This window comes from Podarcis raffonei, chromosome 11, assembly GCF_027172205.1.
Source record: "Podarcis raffonei isolate rPodRaf1 chromosome 11, rPodRaf1.pri, whole genome shotgun sequence".
Taxonomy (NCBI): domain Eukaryota; kingdom Metazoa; phylum Chordata; class Lepidosauria; order Squamata; family Lacertidae; genus Podarcis; species Podarcis raffonei.
In genome coordinates this window covers 17,643,092-17,660,638 of record NC_070612.1, presented here as the reverse complement: position 1 = coordinate 17,660,638, position 17,547 = coordinate 17,643,092, and the positions used below count along the sequence as shown (strand labels likewise).

General features: G+C 39.5%; 1 protein-coding gene across 3 annotated transcripts in view; it reads right to left on the bottom strand.

Annotated features, from left to right (window-relative positions):
• NIPBL (NIPBL cohesin loading factor) overlaps positions 1-17,547 on the bottom strand; it is a 122,445-nt gene that overhangs the window by 3,688 nt on the left and 101,210 nt on the right. For all 3 annotated transcript variants that reach the window (XM_053408425.1, XM_053408424.1, XM_053408427.1), the window contains 20 exons: positions 17,193-17,282; positions 15,219-15,433; positions 15,000-15,102; positions 13,343-13,441; positions 13,090-13,236; positions 12,611-12,745; positions 12,011-12,109; positions 10,616-10,669; positions 10,126-10,234; positions 8,869-9,005; positions 7,840-7,980; positions 7,429-7,522; positions 7,175-7,329; positions 6,916-7,006; positions 5,912-6,085; positions 4,415-4,605; positions 3,787-3,894; positions 2,951-3,151; positions 1,744-1,890; positions 321-613 (listed from right to left, as the gene is read on the bottom strand). In XM_053408425.1, the coding sequence (XP_053264400.1) occupies positions 321-613; positions 1,744-1,890; positions 2,951-3,151; positions 3,787-3,894; positions 4,415-4,605; positions 5,912-6,085; positions 6,916-7,006; positions 7,175-7,329; positions 7,429-7,522; positions 7,840-7,980; positions 8,869-9,005; positions 10,126-10,234; positions 10,616-10,669; positions 12,011-12,109; positions 12,611-12,745; positions 13,090-13,236; positions 13,343-13,441; positions 15,000-15,102; positions 15,219-15,433; positions 17,193-17,282 (2,783 nt within the window). The remainder of the gene's footprint in view (positions 1-320; positions 614-1,743; positions 1,891-2,950; positions 3,152-3,786; positions 3,895-4,414; positions 4,606-5,911; positions 6,086-6,915; positions 7,007-7,174; positions 7,330-7,428; positions 7,523-7,839; positions 7,981-8,868; positions 9,006-10,125; positions 10,235-10,615; positions 10,670-12,010; positions 12,110-12,610; positions 12,746-13,089; positions 13,237-13,342; positions 13,442-14,999; positions 15,103-15,218; positions 15,434-17,192; positions 17,283-17,547) is intronic.

Here is a 17,547-nt window from a genome sequence, read left to right as displayed (position 1 = left end):
GGCTAACATTTTCCTTTCCCTTCCTCCCCCCACAACAAACACTCTGTGAGGTGTGCATCTGAACTGTGATAATAGCTTTGCTTGCCTGAATAAAGGTTGGAGAGATGGGTTGGGTGTGCCGAAGGAAAGATCTGACTTTCGCATGCCTGGAATGTAACCTATAGTACGAGTCACATCCCTTGCTCCACCAAGTTTTGCTTCCAGCCCCACCCATCACTGCCATGCACACCCTAGAACTTGCTCGCAAAAGAATGCAGCTCCCAGACTGAAAAGCTTCCCCACTCCTGAGATAAAGTAAGCAAAACTTGAATGCTCCTCACCTGTCAGAAAATCCACAGAGGTTCTTCAAATGCTGTTTTAACATCAACAGCAACAATATGCCCTGGGAAACATTTGCAAATTCAATGAGAGGAGCTGAATTGTCTGGCAAACATTTCATGACAGCATTTATATCATTCTCTTCATCAGTATCTGAATCAGACTCTGCACGTTTTCGCAACTTTCGGGGTTTGTGAACTTCCTCCTCACTGTCGCTGTCACTTTCACTGTTACTTTCACTCTCACTCTCTTCATCAGATGATGGCTTCCTTTCTTTTTTATATTTCACCATAGACTGAAAGAAAATGGCAGGTAGTTTAGAAAAATAGCAAACACCATTATCAATATATTATAAAAAGGGATTTGAAAACCGTTCTGACATGTAGTCATTCACCCGTATGAACTATCAAGAGAAATTAAGTGGTGAGATTTTGGGAAAGCAGGCTCAAAGGAACTACACACACATCTAAGCTATTAAATATTCAACTCAGAATACATTCAATGCGTCCCACAAGACAAAGGATTGCTTAACTTGATTACCAGCAGCCCCTTACATGGTTGCAGCATTTCTTTTTTAATGTATGGGTGATCAATCTGCAGTGGGAGTGCAGGGCCCCAGCTGGTAGGCACAAGATTTGTGGTACGTTCGGAAAACAGCAATAGGGTTCATGGATCTGGTTACAGTACACAGACATACACTCTTGTCTGGCTTTCCTAATACCATGTTTCTGCCTAGACTAGGTAGATTTGAGGCAAAGCCATTGTAAGGCAGAGGCGTAGGAAGGTCATGTGGTACCCAGTGTGGAAAATTTCTTGTCGTCCCCCCCAACACACATTTATTTATTTGCCTGCAAAAATTGTTTTGCGTTATTTCATATTTTCTTACAAAGGAATGTGGATTCTGGGCCTCTGATAACAAGCAGGCGACTATGGACAGATACTTAAATCTACAGGATGCATGTGTTTTGGCTTGTGTTATTTTATTTATAATTATTGTTTATTTATTTAATAAAATTTATTTTTAAAAACCTGCAAAGTGGTTTACCAAAACAAAAAAACCCACAGCAGTCAAATCAATAAAAATCGGCTGCGTGCAGGGGGTGAAGACAAGGCAAGGCCTAATTTACTCAGCCTAGTCTCATTTTCTTCACATAAGACGACTTTCCAGGACCAGGAAAGCCCAGCAGAGGGTAGGGCAGTAGGGTGGTTCATAAACTTTTTTTAAAAAAATGCCTGCTCCAAAGGTGTTATCTTACTAAACTAGGGATTATATAGCTATATCTGAAATTTCATGCATATTAGTTAATATCTTGACCCTGCTCCACTGAATTGAAATTTCAGCCTTCACGACATAGGAAAACGGCCAAGTAAACAGCTATTTTTGTGGAGGAGGGAGGCAATGTTGTATAATATAATTCCACTTACCTCCTTAAATGACTGGAGAAGGTTACTACCAGAAACTGATAATGTGATGTCTATATGGTGCATTATAAAAAGTGGCTCTTCCTGGGTTTGGTAAGGAAAACAGGCTAGATTGTCTGCTATGTACAAAAGCTGATTCACCTCCGTTTTCTGTGGAAGTAGAAGAAAATAATCACAGACAGATACACATATACAATCATTTCTGTGCTCAATGAGCTCCATGCCACATTCTTGCTCCTTGAATACAGTATCCAGTGAGTTCCACCCAACATTTTTTGGGGGAGGGGGGATTTCCAAGTGTGACATCGCGTGTGCCGCAAGGCCCACAACCATTGCAAGACCTGGCCCCTCAAGATTGGTAGGCTCAGCCCTGTCCCAATAGATTCTTTTGGGGGGGGGTGGCTGAAGACATCTCAGCCCTACAGAGTTGGCACATTTAGACGGCATGGAGGAGATTCCGTTGTGCAAAGGCAAAGTAGTGGATTCCTACTACTTTGAATACAAACCATTATGCCTATTCCAAGTTATGAGCATGAAAAGCTCTTGCAATTGTAGCCACTGAAACATCACAGAAGGAATGGATTCTGTCTCCTGGTGCCTCTACCCACTCCAACTATAAATACAGGGGCTGTGCCAAAAAAAACATAGAGCTCTTTTGGCATTGGAAGGAAGCTAAGATGAAACAGGAAAGCCACAAAGCATTCTGGGAAGAGAGAGGGATGGGTTTCACTCCTGTCAAGGAGAAGAAGTGAAAACTCAAATCTGACCAAGCAACTGCCTTGTTAACCCTAAGGATGGAATCCCGCATTTAGGAAAACCTATAAATATTATTGAATCAAGTTTAGCACTGTGTAGAGGGAATGCAACTTCATTTTTGTTAGCAATTCTCCAGTCCAGCCTCCCCCAACCTGGTGCCCTCTAGATGATCTGAACCCCCATCAGCCCCAGCTAGCATAACCAATGGTTAAGGATGATGGGAATTGTAGTCTAAAACATCTGGAGGGCACATGATTGGGGACGGCTGCTCAAGACAATGAAAGAAATAAAAAAAAAATGCCAAAGTTCAACGTGCCACTACTTAATTTCTATGCAGTTATTATACTGCAACTTTTATACTATTTTCAAAACCAAATATTCTCTCCAAAGCAGATCATACTTCATCAAAAGCACTTTTTAAAAAGAGTACAGAAAAGGTCTGCATTAGACTCACAGCTGTGTCATCAAAGAGGTTGAGTAAGGAAATGAGAAAGGCTCGTCGGTGTTGTCGGTTTCCTCGGATCATGGAGTAAAGGTGTGAGCACAAAGCACTGCTGGATTCATCATGCCTAAAACCCCTCACAGGATCTTTACGGCAAGTGTTGATTGCTTGCTGCACCTGGTATGACATCTTCATACCAGCCACTGCTTTCATCTGAAGTTAAAAACATTTATAAGTCTTCATTTTGCTTAGGACAAACAGAAAGTGGTTGCCACAAAGATTTGAGCTCAAAGTTATCTGTTTCAGTTTCCCCAATAGCTTTCTAGTGAACAATTTTCAAATCATTTGCTTTTTTATAGCAAACATGCACAATTTTGACACACTGATATACATGCTGCAGTTAGGGGAATTATTTGTGTTTTTAATATTTGTAGCCTTTCTAGGCCAAGGAAGAGAAAATATATGTGCGTTTTCTAGAGCTATTCTAGTTGCAATGCAAGCATTTTTGTTATAATGTGAATTGAGGCAGAGTTCATATCTACATTCCCAGTTTGTTAACCACAATTTAGCAAGCTAGGATTGTGCATCAGGCATCATCTCTTCCCTGTGCACAGATCTTGATAAATGTAAACTAAAGTTGGTCATTACTTCCAAAACAGGATTTAATATCAGATCAAATTGTACTAGTCAGTAAATACATTCCACCACCGTTCCCCATTTTATTAGCAGGTCTGTGACCATATAATAAATGACTGGTTTGTTGGTTTGTTCCCCATTTTGGAAGTAATTACTGAATGGCTTCACTGGAAAGGAACAAAAATAAGCACAACAAACAGAAGCATACATACATGAATAAATCCAGCATATTTTTTGTCAATCTCCACCAGCTGCTGGTCTGCTTTGTTCCTCATAGAAGGCTCTGGATCTGTGCCCATAGCTATTAAGTATGGCACACACTGAAAGAGAGATAGAAACATTGTAAAATCTTCACATATGCCTGCAGATGTCTATATTTTCCTCCTTTTATATTGTACATGTTTGACATGCTACAAATATCCATAGCCTGCAGAGCACCATAAAAAGAGGTCTGGAAAGGCTATGTGAACACCACAGAGCTACACTGTGAAAACTGTGTAATTTACTTCTTGATTTCAGTTAAGAACCGCAAAGTAGAAACAAAAATATCTGACGAAGTCACTCAAATAATAGCACAACAGTTTAACCAGGTGGTAGTTTTTGAAACTTTGAACCTTTTCTGGAGCACCTCTTAAGAGATTACAGATTGTATGAAAGAAAACCACCAGTTCCTGTGTCATTGTCTATAAGTCTGCAAATAAACAGCTCATTGGTGTATTACCGAAAACGTAAATCAATTTGCAGATTAAGAAGTGCAAAAGGTTTTTGTGAATACGTTTTTTTATTTTACTTCAAAGCAGGTGTATATAGGATAGCAGCCCAAATTATGCAATTGCATACCTGAACTGGATGGATAAGACCCTGGTTTAATGTCAGTGCAATAACATTGAGTGCGAAATGACGAACGCTGGACTGCGTGTGAAAGAATGCCTCAAGGACCTGTTTGAGATAGAGCTGCATGATAGAGCTGCTCATCCCTGAGGAAATATCACCCATTTCTTTCAGATCTTCCTGCTTTGCTACCTTTTTCCCTATGAAAAAAACAGAAACGAAAGGAGATGTTTTATCAACACTTTTTATCACATTATGTACATGTATATGGTTTTTCATACTATATGGAACACAGGTTGGGAACAGGCTTCCTAAGGAGGTATGTGCAATTTTTTAGTCGTACTGCTTAACTCCTTCCTAACCAAATCCCTGGTCCAACATTTGTATGCTTTGCTGGAAACACAGAAACAGCATCTCATTCTTCCCTACTAACTCATTTCATCAGCATAACATGACAACATTTCAGCATGTGCCTCCTCACTAATTGGGATGACTGAAAGGCCTCTTGAGAAACACCATCACCGCTGAAGATCAAAAGATACAGTTTAAGCCCAAGCTTGATACCTGTGTCAAAAACATGGAGGCGCATAAACTTCTTGGTTGTTTTCAGCTGCAAATGCTTAAAGTTTCACTACCGCTACAGGAGAAAAGCATTGCTTATTTCAGGATATGAAACCACACAATATCATTTCTGTTGTGGTTTACTACAGAGGTAGCAGAAAGACTGGAAGGGGAAGTGCCTTCTAGTTTAACTATCCAGACAACTCTTTCTTCTAAAAGAACCTGCCACCAATTCCAAGTTTAGGAGGGAAGGAAAAGTTTGAAGCAATTGCTCGAAAAAAATCTAAGTATCGTTGAAAACTGAGCCAGAGCTCCTCAGAAGCCCCATCACTCTAGAGCAAGTAGGTGAGAAACTGGAAAACAGCAGTTACTTTTGCAACTGCCATTGACAAAGGTTCTTTGAATAATTTGCATAAGCTCCGCCTGCTGAAGCAAGTGGGAGGAGTAATCCACTCCAGGGTAGCTGCCTCCAATGATGGAGAAACTACTTTTAACAGCCATTGTTTAAGTCCTTTTCTACATATGAAAAAGGCTAAAGTGGAAGAGCAGACTGTACCACTTCATACTCCAGGTGGTAGTTGCTATGCTTTTAATGCTCCCTCTCAAGAAACCTTCTCTGAAAAGCAACACACATACGGTTTTGGCACAGCCCTTTCACTGCTATGCCACTTTTCTTCTTGCAAATATGTTTTTACTTTGGGGGTGCATTCAAAATGTGATTATACACCTGAGGTTTACTGCTTAAACTGCATTCAACCATTTCATTCTGCTGCACGTATAGATCTTTCCTAATTTGTTATCCCATTATCTGTAAAGTTTTCAATGCACAGAAAGCTCTTTGTGAAAACAACATCAGAGATGGAACTGAAAACTAAGTTGCAGTTACCTGATATTAATTACTTCTTTAAAATGTTTACTTAAAGTGCAACAATGCTCATCACTCACATTCTCTATCTGCCTGCTGCATCCGTGTATCTTCCTCTTGGAGGTATGTTTGGAGATTTTTTAACACCTGGATTTTTAAGTTTACTGAGCTGTTCTTATCAGAGAGTATGCTGTTGTATAATGTTTTCACTTCTTGTTCAAACATTAGACCTGGGTGTTGTATGAATGCAAACCCTGAAAGAAAATAAGATGATACAATTTGGTATATCCTTTTACTGAAGCAGATTTTAAAAGAAAGTCCTGAGTGTTTATAATGGGGCCACATTCATATTTGCAGGCAACTTTATTTCAAATTCCTTTTGAAAAGATACTGTGCCAAATTGTGGAATAGTATCAGCTGCCTTACGACAGGACACAAAAAGTATATAGATACATAAAGTGGGTACTAACCCGTTTTAGAAGCATTAGAATTTATCTGAAGTGTAAAACTTGCTTGCATAGAATCAAACTCTTACAATAATCTATCTCAACACAGAAGCAAATCCTCATGGAATACTGTACAGGTGGCGACCATTCTGCATAGGGGTTCCATTCCTGGCCCCTGTGTGTGTCAGCAGAGTGCATATTATCCTGTCCTGCCCCTGTTCCGCCCCCTTCTGGATCCAAAAGGACCTCATGTCAGCACAAAATGGTCACTGCCTATATTTAAATAGCAATTGCTCTGAATCATCATAAGAACTCATAAGTAATCCTGAGTGTCTGTTCAACAAATGCAAAGGTAACTGCTATTCATCAAAGCAACTTCAATCCAATGCAGGTTACTTCTGGAGGAGGGGACAGGAGGCATTTTCCCACCAATTTCCCCTTTCCCTTGCAAATTTCCAATTCCACCTGCCATCCACCAACTCTCTGGAGCAGATGGAGGGGTATGTAGGAGGCTGCAGGGGAAAGCAGAAATCAGTAGAAGCTCTCTTTCCTACTTCCATCAACCGAACTTTGGTAGCAGAATTCCACTATAGGCAAATCTGTGTGCATCTAATACCACAGTATTTTGATGTTCTTACCTAGACCAATAATGGCTTTTGTTTGTACCTCCTCATCTGAATGTTTGGTAAAATACATCAGCAGCTCAAGTACTTTATCCTTAATGTTAACCTATTTAAAGGGGAAACAATGTGGATAATTCAGGGGAAAAAGCTTGAAAATTTTTTCATTCATTTAAAAAGTAATCACATAGGAAAATCTGCTCATCTAAGTTTATTTTTCCCCAAAATGTCAGTCTATCCAAATGTAGTAGTAAGCAAATAAATACTGAATGTTTACCTTGCTGTTGCCTTTAAAATCTTCTTGATCAAAATCAAAATGCCGACACAGTGCACCAACAGTGAAAAGGGATCTAAGGAGTGCTGGTTTATTTGCTGTAAGTATAGTGCTGTTTGGGTCTTCTTGATGTTGACTTTTTAATTTTGAAAGTGCACCTGCAAAAAATGAAGAATACTTGTCTTCATAGTTTCTTTTCCTATTAGATGTTTAATTAACTTTAAAATAATGAAAATTCTGCATAAAAAATTACTTACCATAGTATCTATTAAAGCAGGCCCATACAAATTTGTAATTCTGAGTGACCTTGTTTACAACAGCCCCAAGACAGCTGACACAGTGTTGCACTACCTAGAAACAAAGCAGAACACATTAGATTTTGTTAGAAGTAATTTCTAAGACAATACAAAGCAGTCAGTGGAGAAATCAACATCTTGCTCTTATTTTAGCAAATGTCAAAAGCTGAAAGCTCTGGGGCTATTATGAGAATACAATTTTATTCTAATATATTTCTAGCTTTCTTTTCTATACGAAAACTAACATCTCTATAAGAAGACTAATGCCAATAAAGTGCAGTAAAAACCATTACAAAAATATGAAGTCAAGTCATATTTAACATGAGTACCATGCTAATGCAAAATGAGTTTGAAGTAGAAATTAAAACTTACTGTCATGCCATATTTGATTATAAGCTTCATGAGATCTTCTTCAATAGTAGCAAGGAAAGTCTCACTCGGATGTTCCATCAGTGGCACTACTAATTCTAAAATTTTTGCAACGTTGCAGATCACCATGAAATCATTTTGACTCTACAGAAAAACATTGCATATGGTTAAGCTTCTACACTCTTCATGTTCTGTTATACTACTACATTATCTCAATAAAGTGAGTAACAATCACTCCTAGTGATCAATTCCATCTGTTTACAAATACTCCTTGAATGGAATATTAAAAATTATATTGCAGATAGAAAAAACAGTTGCCAGTATGTGAGTTTAAAGTTAGCAACTTTATTATAAATAAATAAATGTTCAACTAGCATCAGCAAGGGTTGACACAAATGGGCATATGACAAGAGCCCACACCCCAACAGAGCTCACAGTAAAGGGCCCCCTAGACCTGCTGCAGTGAGGAGGTAGGCTTACTGGGGGTGGGGCATGGAAACCATCTCCAAAACCTGGAGCTGAAACTGCCCTGAAGCAAACATAAAAGGCATATATGACTAACATGTAGAGATATTTGTCTAATAAGGTCCCTTCTGATGTGTACACACACTGTCTGCATGTTATCACACTTTACCCATTTGCCGAGGGAAGTATTGGAGACCATGCAAACCTATTGGGCACATAAGGTTTGAAACTACCCTGAATTAAAGAAGAGTCATCTGCCTGAAAAGGAATGGTTTCTGAGGCACAAGAGAGGACTATCAACCTTTTCCCCAACCCGTGATCTCCAGTTTGCAAATTTAAAAGCAGCAAGATGTTTGCAACTGTTTCCTATCTAGCTAACCAATATATATATAAAAAGGAGTAAATCAGGGCAACTCCAAATTCCTCTGGAAATAGGTTACCTAGGCCTGGTGCCTAAAAGCCAATAGGGAAAGCCAATAACTTTGCTGCTTCCAATTTTCACTTCAGATCATGAGTTTCATATAACATAAACAGAGGCAATATGGGGAAACAGTAGGGAGTACTTACACTGCATTTAGTGGTAAGATATGGCTGCATGGTCATGGCATGTTTGACCATTAACTGGGGCCTGATTTTGCTGAATAAGAACAAAGTGGTTATGCAGGCTACCAAGCAACTTGAATTCACACCCTTATTGTCAGAATCTGCAAAAATAAGGGGGAAAATGTAACCATACATGTATATACATGTGCACACACAAACACACTTAACTAATATTCCATTGAGATTTTAAAATATACAAAAACTGTTGTTAATATTATTTAGTATTTTGTGTGTCCTGAATATATTATGGACAATTAAATCAACAAGCAGAATTAGAACTGAAACTGCTTGCAATGGCCAGGTCCATGTGCTGCTTCCTGGGGAGGTGAGAACTGTGAATATCTCATTTCCCCCCTTCACCCATCAGAGGCACAGTGCTACCATCCTCCTCTGACTTGAGAATGAGTGCCCTACTGTACTTCAGTCTTTCAGAAGTCAAAGGCTACAAAATAAGGCAAGGGCTCTTTAACAAACCAGCCAGCTCCACCAGCAAGGTGTAGATGCCTTAGGAGGAGAATGTTTCATCCAACAGTGCCCCCTTGGAGTTGCCTATTATCCTGTTCCTGTCTACTTTCTGGTTTGATATGACAACATCTGCTTCCCCTGCGACACTCAAGGCTTCCATGGGAACATTATTTAGATGGGTTTTTATTTCACAAGTGCAGAACTATTGCAATTCAGTTTAAGGCCATAAAATGTGCACAAGAAAAGTGCACTGTGTGCTTCATTTTGTAATGGATATAGTTCTGAAGGCTGGGTCATAAGATGCTTTCTCTCAATGTGAACAGGTCCTCCTGTACCTGCTTTCTAGCTACACAATCACACAGTCAAGTGTATTTCATTTACTGAATTTATATCCCACTCTTCCCCTCTAAGGGGACCAAGACAGCAAACACATCCACAATAAATTTTAAAAAGCATTCTAAAACAGTTACGGTTAAAAATATCTAAAAAGTTACAAGTAAAAACATTTCATCCAGTAATCTCAGGATGGCCCTTACAGTATTCTTTAGCCACCAAATGCCTGGGTTCTCCAATTCCTCCTTGAAAGCTAACAGTGTTGGAGGCACACACACCTCACCACATGAGGTTATTTATGAACACACTTCTGCAATAATTCGTACAGTCATGTGGAAGAGTAACTTGAATTCCACCTGGAACTCTGCTACCCACAAAAAAATTCTACATAGCTTATGAATGGAATGCAAATAACTGTTTTACCTGCCAGAGATTCTTCATACTTCAGAATGTGTTCAACCAAATTATCCACAAGCTGAGTACAGGCTTTCTTTACAGGCTTATATGAAGCATCTTCTTCAGATTTTAGCAACTGCAAAGATACACAATATGGACAATGTTGATACTCATGGCTAGATTCTGAGAATATACAAGCCATCTTCATAAGAAAGCATGTAAAATAGCAAAGAACTATATTTCTGCCACACATGGGAAGCAACTGTCAATAGGCGAATAATTTGCAAGCAGTGCATTGGAGCAAAAGAAAAGTGTGTGTAATGGGTTTGGAGGAGAGTGACTTTCCTCACACCCTCCTGGCAACCCCCCCGCCCCGAAATGGCTTCCCAAAAAGCAACCTCAAGAATCCACCTTCACCTTCAAATTCCCATTCCACAGCCTACCCCACTCAGTATAAACCGCAAACTGAGGGAGTTCCATTTTTAGAAAAAAATAAGTTATCTGAACAGTTACTTACATTTTGAAGAAGCTGTTCAAACCAATCATACCCTGTATCTCTACAAGCTGCAACCTAAGAGAAAATGAAAATTCATTTGCATGTAACTTTTCTACAGTAACATATGTGAATATTAAAACATCAATAAGAAAAGGTAAATGACTCCTGGACAGCTAAGTCCAGTCAAAGGTGACTATGGGGTGTAGCTCTCATCTCGCTTCAGGCCAAGGGAGTCAGTGTTTGTCCACAGACAGCTTTCCGGGTCATGTGGCCAGCATGACTAAACTGCTTCTGGCACAACAGAACACCGTGATGGAAGCCAGAATACACGGAAACTCCATTTACCTTCCTGCCGCAGTGGTACCTATTTATCTACTTGCACTAGTGTGCTTTAGAACTGCTGGGCTGGCAGAAGCTGGGAGAGAGCAATGGGAGCTCACCCTGTCGTGCGGATTCGAACTGCCAATTGCGAACTGCCCAAGAGGCTCAGTGGTTTAGACCACAGCGCCACCCACAATAGTAATATACCAAATGTAAGTGTTTTCTAACCTTATGACTATTGCTTTATGTTACTGTCCCTTCACTCTGTCTAACCTACATTATTTTTGAAGTAGGACCGCTTTCCTATTAGACTCTGTAAAGTGACATGCTCATTCATAGTACTAATAGGTTTCTGAATAGCATCTCAAATATTTGAAACACCATCAAAGTTCATTAATCATCAACGTAAGACCAAAGCAGACCAAATATGTTTTTGGAAACAATGTCAAATAAACATGAAATCTGCTTTATATAAATGAAAACTATAAAAATATTGTATAGTGGTACCTCTAGTTACAAACTTAATTTGTTTCGGAGGTCCGTTCTTAACCTGAAACCGTTCTTAACTAGAGGCGTGCTTCCACTAATAGGGCCTCTTGCTGCTGCTGCACCGCCGGCACACAATTTCCATTCTCATCCTGGGGCAAAGTTCTCAATTCGAGGTAACTCTTTCAGGTTAGCGGAGTTTGTAACTTGAAGCATTTGTAACCTGAGACGTTTGTAACTCAAGGTACCACTGTACTGCAAGAGTATTGTTAAACTCTCTTGAAAATATTTGAATCCATTTAACGTTATGTTTACTTAATCAACTTCAATCCTACATACATGCTATACTAGAATAGTTGATTAGTTATAGGGAACCTCACTAAAGACCCAGAGAATTTTACATGTATCAAGGGAGATGTGTGCAAACTGCAACATTTGCTTGAGTGCTACAGTATGAGAATTCTCAGTCTTTAAAGAATAAACCAACACTAGGGACAGAGGATAATGGCCAATCATGTCAAGGACAATAACAATATTAGAACACGTCAGACACAACTCAATTTATCACAACTGATACATTAGTCAATGGGAACAATAGCACTCTCATACCACATCTGTAATGTTCAATATTTTCCTGGTCATTGCTTCTTTGTCATTATGGGGAGTTGGAGTAAACCACAGCTTCTGGAATGTCTCATTTACCAGTTTCTGGAAATAAAATGGATAGATATTGATTAGGTAAAAGTAGCTTTCCACAGACTCTAAACTACCAACAAGAGTCTACAAAAAGCACAATCCAGTAGACACACATCACTAACAGTTCAACTTGAATGGAAGGGAAATCAGCACCAATATAGCCTCAGTCAAGCAACCTCCACCCTGCTGAAGCAGCAACCACCCACTGCTCACAGGAGATCCAAACACTGCTTTTGAGAAGTGCTTTAATCCCTGCTCAGTCCCACTGTCCCGGCTGCACAATCCTGTTACTTGCTGGAAACATGGCATGCTGCTAAGGCAGGATGTCAGCTGATGGGCATGAGGACAGGGTTTAATCCTGCCTTAGCAGCACGCCATGACTTCAGCAGATGGAAAGGTGGGCCTGGTTTGAGGGAAATGGCCTCACAGGCAAAACTGGAACCCCTGCCGACCAAGATGGGCCCACAGGTCAGAGGCTGCTCACCCCTGTAGTAAGTGATTTGTTTACTGTACCTTAATGCCTTCTTCATCGTTGACTCTGCGAATCATTTTCACACACATTTCTGTAATTTTGGGAAATGTTGGTTGTTCAATGCAGATATCCCTAAGAATCTTTATGACTCTTTTCCTGACACTAATACCAGTATCCTGAAGAAGCAAAAGAAAGAAAAAATTTAATACTGGAAAAAAAGCATGTTACCCATCTTACAACACATAGGACAGCTATTAGAAGCTGATTAGCAACAGATAACTAATATAATGTCTATTAAAACATGACCACACAGTACCATGATTAATAAGCTAAAACACTTAGTGTAAAATCCTTACAAATGGAGAAAAAAATCTTCTTAATGCTCACTATTGCAGTTTGAGATGCTTGTCAGAAACTATGTTTCAACAGAGGTGAACAGAGGACCATCATATTTATTTCATCATAAAGAGCTATGTAAAAATTGAACTTATAAAATGTTAGAATTTAAAAGTAGCCATACCAGTATTCGCTCAATCAGCATGTCATAATACTGTTCAGCAAGCTGTGGTCGACAAAGCACAAACCGACCAAGTAATTCCACGGCTGCTTCTCGTACACTAGTGGAATTGTCCATCAACCGTCCATGGACACCACGTTGCATGTCAAGCTATAAGCAACAAGCAAGAAAGAAACACAAAGTGAGGGAAACCATAAAAGCTGCCTGTGAGAATGGGAAAATGTGTGTATGGTTACAGAGTGTTTTCTTTGTTTACCCTGGCTAGAATGCTGGGATCTACAGCAACAACCTCAGACAAACACTTCATGGCTTTTGTTCGAACAGCAATTGCATTTTCACCAAGCACACGCAGAATCTAATAAGAAAACAAAAAGATGGCATTTTATTTGCTTTTGAAAAGTAGCACGCAATGTTTAACGAACAAAAATGAAGTGAGGAAACATGCTAGAATTGAAATAAAATGAAAAACCAGCTACCAGAAATCTAAACATAACCTCACCAAAGGGGCACTCAGTCAAACATATTAATTGCACCACCCCATTTCACTCCATGTGAAAGGTCTACATGTTTTGCCACAATTCAGTAGCCAAGCCATTATTTGAAATAGCCAACATTCCCCTCCTTCTTTAACATGTGCACACTTGCATATGTGGAGGACTGGGGGCAAGAGGTGCCTTACGTCTTGCTGACATTTGAAACTGGCAGAAGCAGAAAGTATTTGCCTGCTCCAAAGCCCAGCTTATTCCAAAAGGAGATTGGGTAGGGGCACCCTGTGTCCCACTTGATTCACTTATGGGCTGGGCAGGTGCCTCCATTACCTGTGACACTTCTCAAGAATGATGTGAACTGAAGACCACTCCAGAGAATATTACGGCTGGCTGAACTGTAAGAAGGTAGGATTTTCATTGGCCATCACAGGGAAAGCACTTCCTCCTCACCAAAGATGCATGATTTTGGGGCCAGGAAAATAGACTATCCTGTCTATAGCACTGTTGGGCAGATGCAGCAGTGCACTGGAACTCACTACAGTGAGCCTTGGCTGCTTGTACCAAATATGGTCAGGGAGAAGGTAAAGAGAACATCTAGGCCACAGCACTGAGCCTAGGTGAGGGACATTTGCCCCGGTAAGTGGATTTGTGGAGGGCCTGCCCCTTGAAATGAATGGAGGCTGTGCAATAGCAATGTTAGGTGGATTGGGCCCAGAGTGATATAAAATATGACTGCTTGCTTGTTGATAATGCCTTCTTTAAAGAGGCATCTAAGTATGTTTTCTTTTGATTTTTTGTGTGTTAATTTTCGATCAAGTCCTCCAAGTAGCTACTTCATTATTCTTTCTGCTTTTTTAATCCACTCTGGTCATGAACCACAATGAAGGCCAAAAAATTAAACAAAGTAGGAGTACACTTGTATTTCTGGAGGCCTAACGTGGTGACCCATTCAAACATGCTTGCATTCCTATTAAGTATTAATATAATCAAGCTACTAAATTACGACATTCATCATGGCAGTACCATGCACTGCAAGCAAACTACTAAAACTATTGTCTATTTTGAGTTATTAAGCTGCTCTACTATGATGTGTGAATATACACTTTATGAGGTAATATCCTTAAAATTCAAGAATGCAAATAAAGTATATGTAGGCAAAGGACCATTATCCTTTTATGACACCTTTTTAACTTAAGGTTCTTGTTACAAAAATGCACAGATGAAATAAGAGTTCAAGGAGGTGTGAAATGCATGCAGGATAAAGAAAAATGTTGTGGAATTGATACATAATTATGGAAGCATGTGGTGTTACCACGACCTATTAAATACCTGCGCTTAACAATGAACAGATATTGCACACTACCGCATAAGCGTTTGGAACCAGGAAGCCAACTGTATTTCACTAAGACTTCTGGCACAGTTTACCTGTGTCAAATAAATATCGAAGCTCTGGGCAAACGGCCTCATAGAGGCCAAGTAGCGAACAATCAAGCAAGCATCTTCATAGTCCACAGTATCAGAATTCATCCTGTAATGAAGTGGTAGAATATTGCTTTAGTATTTGCTTATCAACAGAAGAATATGGCAATACATGAACACCAAATGTTGTTTAGTATATAAAAATGAACTATCTATGGAACTCACCTTAATGTACTGAACTGAGAAGGTGCCGTTTTAATGATGTTGCGAAGAAATTTTTTGCGACTTTCTGCTCTGTGCATGATTTGTCCCGTTGTCTCGATTTCTTTTGCATGGTGTGTTCCTTCAGATGAATCATCATCCTTCTGAGTTTTCATTGCTTTCTCAGTCTCCATAGTAGTGTCCCGAAACCACTGTGCTATATAAAATTTCCGAGAAAACTGGTGCGGCAGGAGAGAGTGTGGGAAAATAAGTCCCAAAAAGGACAATGTCAGAAAGTATTTCATTGCTTCTACTGTTTGTTGGATATATTTTTAATTGATGAAAGCTGCCTTGAGTATTTTTACAGCAACAGAAAGGAGGGATATAGATTTTCATTCATTCATTCATTCATAAATAAATAAGGCAGACACTAGTATTTTAGAATATATTGTTATAAGTTCTTGTTACTGGAAATGAAGCAGGGCATTTCCATATTCCAAGCCAACTACATTTTGAATTACATATAGCTGAATTTATCAACTGTATTTTGAGTTGCATATAGCTGATTTTAACCCAAAGCCATTTTCATGTACAAGAGTTACTTCAGTTTGCAAATACACTTTAACTCCTGGATTATTTACACTACAAAACATGATAAAACAATTATAAACTGTTTTTAGACTCTATACTAAATGAACGTGTTCCTCTACTGCTTATTAAATGCGACCATCATAAAAGTGTTAGGGCCTACTCTTCACCTACCCAGAGTGCCTCTGTCCATAATACAGGACTGCTTACATGATAGGAAGCAGAGTCAATGACAACGGTGGTATATTCCCAATAAAGGAGAAGGGCCACATCTCAAGGCATGGCACATGCTTTACATTCAGAAGACCCCAGGTTCAGTTCCCGATATCTCCAGATAGGGCTAGGAAAAATTCCGGCCTGGAAGCCTACCAGTCAGTATAGGCAGTACATTGTACTGAGCAAATTAGATCCAAAATCCACAACGCTGAATACTTGATTCTTTTCTCTTTCGCTCATGCAAAAGCAGCATAACATTTAAAAAGTAGCAAAACTTATTTGTGACACATCCAAGGAGGTGCAACTCCTGCTTCAGCTTCTCAAACTTCTAAGAAGGGAGCAGGGAAAATGTCTGATTTTCACTTCCATGTTTGCTCCTTTATTTGAACTCCCCCCCCCCCCAAATCACTCAAGTTGTTTTAGTAACTACCATCAAATGTGGTTCTGTCATCTCTTTCTTAGGTTATATTACAACCCCACAAACTTTAAAAAGAAAAAGTATTGCCAAATTTGAAGAATGAGGATTTTTATACTGAACGGTGGTGTAGTGGTATATTTTTAGTGCAGGAGCTTGTCAGGACAGCCCCCAAACTTCCTAACACTGGGTGTGTATAAAGCAGAAAACAATTTACAGTAAAAAGAGGCAATTTGCATGTAATACTAAAACACTGACATGTAAAGTTCAGCAGGGAAAAACACTAGAGTAATACATTTTGCCAGTTTTTTGCCTCATATCAGAAAGCTACAAGTAACATGAACTTTATAACTGTTGGTATCAATCTCTATATAACCTTTTAGATGTCCATACATACCACCTTTCTGTTTAACTTGTGATGCCTGTGTATCTAACTTAGTTGCAGTTTAAAAGTTTAAAAGGCAGTAGCCTTTGTGCCACCTCCTCTATTGGTGTGCTAAGGGAGAAAGGCTTAAGGTCTCCCAAGACCTTACTCACTCAGCTTAAAAGGGAACAAGCCAGCACATTTGCAAGGTAAGCAGAAGACCTTCCTTTCCAATGCAGCACCATGATGTGTGGGTGGGTGGGTGTGGGTGTGCGCCTGCGCATGTGACTTCTTTCTGCAAACTTTGGCCATGCCCAACATGGACATACCAACCTCAAGGGGTTGGCCTACAGCTGATGTGGCCTTCAAGACAGAAAGGGTTAAGCAGACTTTCACTTAAACAACTACAACATACCACTAGTGATGCATCCGTTTCTGTATTTTCTTCCAAATAATCTAACAGTGCCTTTTGCAGTTGTTGGATTTCATCATCCCCCCCTGAGACCTGTAACACACAATATATTTTAAATAAAATTCACACCCTTCCCAATATCTGAACACACTAACTTGGATCGATTTGACCTAAACACACTTTAAAGTAAACAAATTACAAAACACACCGGGAGCATCAATATGTCACACACAACACGTTAACACACAACAAAAATAAAAGGAATCAAGCAAAGTCGTCATACGCACAATCAATTAGTAGCAAGTGTGTGAAACACCATCTCCCAGCAAACCTGTTGGGCTGCTCCTTCTGCAGCAAA